Source organism: Corticium candelabrum, chromosome 8 (assembly GCF_963422355.1).
Source record: "Corticium candelabrum chromosome 8, ooCorCand1.1, whole genome shotgun sequence".
NCBI classification, from domain to species: Eukaryota; Metazoa; Porifera; class Homoscleromorpha; order Homosclerophorida; family Plakinidae; genus Corticium; species Corticium candelabrum.
In genome coordinates, this window is record NC_085092.1 from 7,253,966 (window position 1) to 7,258,965 (window position 5,000).

A 5,000-nucleotide genomic window follows, 5' to 3' on the forward strand; every position below is an offset into this window, starting at 1 on the left:
ATTCGAGTTGTGTCTTCTGGAACAATCATATTGGGGATTCCCATTGGTCATCAACACTATGTCATCGAGACTTGTTTGGAATTTGCTAAAGGAGGACAGGGTCTATGTGACGAGCTTGCTTCCTTGGATGACCCCCAGTCTGGTATGCTAATTCTACGCTATTGCCACACAAATTGAATAAATCATCTTGCCCGCTCAGTGTATCCCACTCTGCTGAAACCCGCTACCAGGTTCCATGATGAGCTAACGAAGGCAACTTTCCGGCAATTGGTCTGCTGCCACGATATAGGGGAGCAACAGTGGCTGCAAGCAACATTGCCAATCCGGAACGGTGGGTTTGGCATGTCCACTGTGGAGTCAACTTGTCCAATCGCGTTTGTATCAAGTTGGGCCCGTTCTCTAGCTCACCTCCCTCAATCATTTGGTGATCTCACAGACTTAGTCAAAAATATCTCTCGTGCAGTCCAACATCCAGGTCACAACGGATCAATCGCCTCTCATCTTTTGCAGGCCCTGCCAGAAAATAAGAGCCTCGTTGAACTTATCAACAACCCGAAAAAGCTACAGAAAAAGCTAAAATCGGAGCAAACGGAACAAATTGTGTCGTCTATTCTCTCAAACCCACTATCTCAGCGCTCAGCTGCTCGTTTCAGATCGCTACAGGGACTTGGAGCAGGCGCATGGCTTGACTCAATACCTTCTTCTGCGAAGCTTGCATTAAAACCCAGCGATTTTCGCTTAGCAACACGCATGAGGTTGGGTCTTGAAATGCCTCTCGGTTCTGTTGTCCCTGTATGCGAATGCGGCAAAGACATTGATAAAGACGGCTATCACCTTCTCACATGTAAGACCGGCGGTGGGCCAATATGGACTCACGAGACATTGTCTAGTGTTTGGAGCGACTGTCTACAGCATTTGAAGATGTCCCATCAGCGGGAACCAAGGAATCTTTACGTTAATAGCGACGACCGCCCCGACATCGTTGTCTTTGACGCTCAACAAGGTTGTGACATTGAGCTGGACATCTCGGTGGCCCACCCATGGGCACTACATGTGATCTCTCGAGCAGCTCAGGAAGACGGCGCGGCCGCAGCTACCCGTGAGGTCAAGAAATCAGAAAAATACGCTAAAGAAAGGGACGTCTGGGGCCTCCCCTCCAAATGCATCCCATTAGTGTTCGAACACTTCGGACGTTGGGGCTCAGAGGCAGCTCAATTCCTACACCGCCTGTCACTCCAGTCTATAGACGAAGACGGAAGAAAGAACAGTCATGAATTTAAGTTATTGTGGCGTAAATGCATGTCGGTAGCTTTGCAAAGGTGTAATGCTAGCGTAATTAGCAGAAAGTTGGCAAGACTGGGACATTCTTCATTCGCACGTAGTTAAATTATGGCGTCGGCCGTTTGGGCCAGACTAGAATGTAGTAGTGTTGTTCTTTGAAAATATATGTATAGACAGACAGACAGACAGACAGACAGACAGGCAGACAGACAGACAGACAGACAGACTGACAGACAGACTGACAGACAGACTGACAAACAGACAGACAGACAGACAGACAGACAGACAAACAATATCACTAGATGTTTATATTATTATTTTGTGTTCAGCTAATGGTTTCTGAGAAGATTGCACGAATTCGATTTTATGACCTCATTGCCGAACAACCCATTGTGTCATTGGATGCAAGTCGTGTGACAATGATGAGTGCCGATTGGTGCCCAGTGAACAGCATGTTGGTAGGAGCAACGGCAAATGAAAATTGGCATGTGTGGGATCTTTCTGCTTCAAGGTACACACTGTACACGTAGAATGGATGACAGACAGACAGACACACACATACACACACAGAAAGACACACACCACAGACACACACACACACACACACACACACACACACACACACACACACACACACCTTGAACCTTGATTCCACCATATCCACTATGGGTTTTGGCAATGCAGCGTAATAGCACTTCTCCAAGCAGCACGATCATCACCATCACGAAGACTGATGCGTAATGATCTGAGGTCTCTTGTGACAACATCTATCCATCTCTGGTTAGGCCCATGTGTTGGTCTTGTTGCATTACTAAGTCTGCTGCAAAGTAGTTGTTTGGGGGACGATTGTCACTCATGCGCAGCAGATGGCCCAGCCATTGCAATCGTTGTCTCTGTATTGTCATAGCAATAGGGTCTTCACACACTCGTTCTAAATTGTCTGAATTCTTGATTTTATTCCATCTTGAGACACCAAGAATCGATGGAATGCACCGCATGTGGAATGTATTTAAGTGTTGTAAGTTTGGTTGTGTAACGGACCAAGTCTCACATCCATGTAGCAAAACAGGTCTCACCAAAGCACGAAAAATTTTCATCTTTGTGGAGATTGAAAACTGTCTGTTGGTAAATACCCTTTTCTTCCAGGAACCAAACACACACACACACACACATAAACACATACACACACAAACACGCGCACACACACACACACACACACACACACACACACACACACACACACACACAACACCACAGACACACACACACACACACACACACACACACACACACACACACACACGCACGCACACCACAGACACACACACACACACACACACACACACACACACAAAAACACACACACACACACACACACAGGGGAGGGGAGAGGGAGAGGGAGAGAGCGCACGCACGCATGCACGCACGCACAAACACACACACATTTTAGAGGAGAGGGAGAGGGAGAGGGAGTCAGAGAGAGCACTCGCACGCATGCACGCACGCATAAACACACACACACACACACACACACACACATACACACACACACACACACACACACACACACACACACACACACACACGCACGCACACCACAAACACACACACACACACACACACACACACACACACACACACACACACACACACACACACACACACACACACACACAGATGCACAGACAGACATGCATGCATATCCACTTAATCATATTATGAGTTTTACTTGGTATCAATGGTTTGCATGTTTAGTCAATCGATTCAGAGTGGATTAGCTCACCGAACGATGGGCTCACAGTTTAGGTAAACGACAATTTCTTTCATTCCAAACTCAATCTGCATGCCGTAATACAAAAATTGTGTTTTACTTTACACACAGATGGTGTCGACAGGGTGAGTTATTGTTTTCAACGGCATCTACATTAGACAAGGAATTCAAACTACATCATGGAGGACACCAAAAGGTATGTGCATGTAGTATGTGTAAAGCATGGTGTTGTAGTAAATGGTGTGTATAACGTTGATATTGTATCAAGCTTGTTATGTTTGTATATCTAGAAAAAATCGATTATATGACAGATTAATACCGTGTTCGCCCATAATAATGCCCATCTGAAATAACAGCCATGCTCGCATATACGCCCATGTGCGACAGGTCAGAACTGTCAGCCTGAAAAAACGACCATGCCCAACTATATGCCCAAGCCCAAGTGTACGCTCGGGATACACATGCGCAGACAAAACAAAATGGGGTCCGCAAAACATTTGTCTCCATCTGTGTGCGTTTGATGAGGTGGTGTCAGTGTTTAGTGAAAGTGCTAACTGCTAGACTCATGTCTTTGTTGCAATTACTGACCCAGATGCTTTTGACCGGCTTCGGGCCGACTACTCTGGTTTGCATGTGTATACATACATACAGTGTTTAGTTTCTGCGTGTATGCTGATGCTGTACGGATACCAGTACCTTTGATCTTGTAAATGGATAATTGCAAGCATTTGTGGTATTTCTGTCTTCGAGTATTTAGATGATGACTGGCCAAATGACAGCATTTTGCGACCATGTATACGCCTGGGACCAAAATAACGCCCATGCCCTAGTATACGGCCAGAATAAATTGTTTTTTGTATACGCCCAGGGCGTTATTACGGGCGAATACGGTATGTGTCACATATGTGGAAATAAGAAAATACAATCTTATAAATAAAAATAAGAAATAAAGTTAAAATTAATTTAAAAATTATTAGGTATAAATTAAAATGTTTAAAAATTAAATTTTAAAAATGAAAAACAAAATAAAATATTAATATTTAAAAATTAAAATTAACAATTAACAGTTGAAAATAGAAAATAAAAAGTAAAATTTAAAAATATTACAAAATGTAAATTAAAATTAAAAGGTAAAAAAATCAAAATATAAAATTTAAAAATAAAAATGTGTGTTGCTATGCCCCTTCGTGATGGGCAAGTGGGGTCTTTACCCCCATCTGGGTGCCCACCAACTCGGCAGGTTAGCCCAACAGTCCACACGGCGATCAATGACTAGCCAATTTGATATAGATTGTAGGCATTATGGTGACTGCAAACTCGTGAACAACACGTTTAGTGGATATCAATGACCACCAGGAAAGCACTGAACGTCATCTTCAAGTGGCCGTTTGCCAGACACCCAACGCCTGAAACGAGTCATAGTCTCATGGGCAAAGCTACAGAAACATGAGAAAGAAAGACAGACAAGTTTCATAATTTACTGTCGTCACTGGTGTTTGAATCCCCAAACCATGGACAAAATAAAAATAAAATATAAATAAATTTAAAATTAAAAATATTAAAAATTAAATTTTATAAGTTAACTTTAAAAACAAAAATTAAAATTTGAAATGTAAAAATTTAAATTTAAATTTAAATTTTAGAAATGTGTATTTGGAGTCAAATTGCGTGTATAATAGTCGAGTTGTATGTCGTATATGTATTCTTCTTGGAGTCACTTGTGTGTTGTTGACACAGCATGTGTGGTTGGTCACATGCTTATTTGGATGATTTCAGGTGTCCATATCCATGTCATTGACTCAGTGTGGCTCGTCAAGTTGGCAGTGTATGACTCCTGTGTGTGGGATAGCTGATGGTAGACAAATTAGATTATTTTCTTTAGAACTCTAGGACAATCGCAATGGTTGCAAATGATTGTTTGAATGTATTATTAATAGACTATGTTAAT

General features: G+C 42.6%; 1 protein-coding gene across 1 annotated transcript in view; it reads left to right on the forward strand.

Annotated features, from left to right (window-relative positions):
• Nucleotides 1-5,000, forward strand: part of LOC134182999 (uncharacterized) — a 7,850-nt gene that overhangs the window by 1,177 nt on the left and 1,673 nt on the right. The window contains exons 2-7 of the mRNA XM_062650443.1: nt 1-142; nt 200-1,104; nt 1,611-1,792; nt 3,037-3,087; nt 3,164-3,248; nt 4,829-4,868. The exon at nt 1-142 is cut by the window's left edge and continues 88 nt beyond it. Coding sequence (XP_062506427.1) covers nt 1-142; nt 200-1,104; nt 1,611-1,792; nt 3,037-3,087; nt 3,164-3,248; nt 4,829-4,868 — 1,405 coding nt within the window. The remainder of the gene's footprint in view (nt 143-199; nt 1,105-1,610; nt 1,793-3,036; nt 3,088-3,163; nt 3,249-4,828; nt 4,869-5,000) is intronic.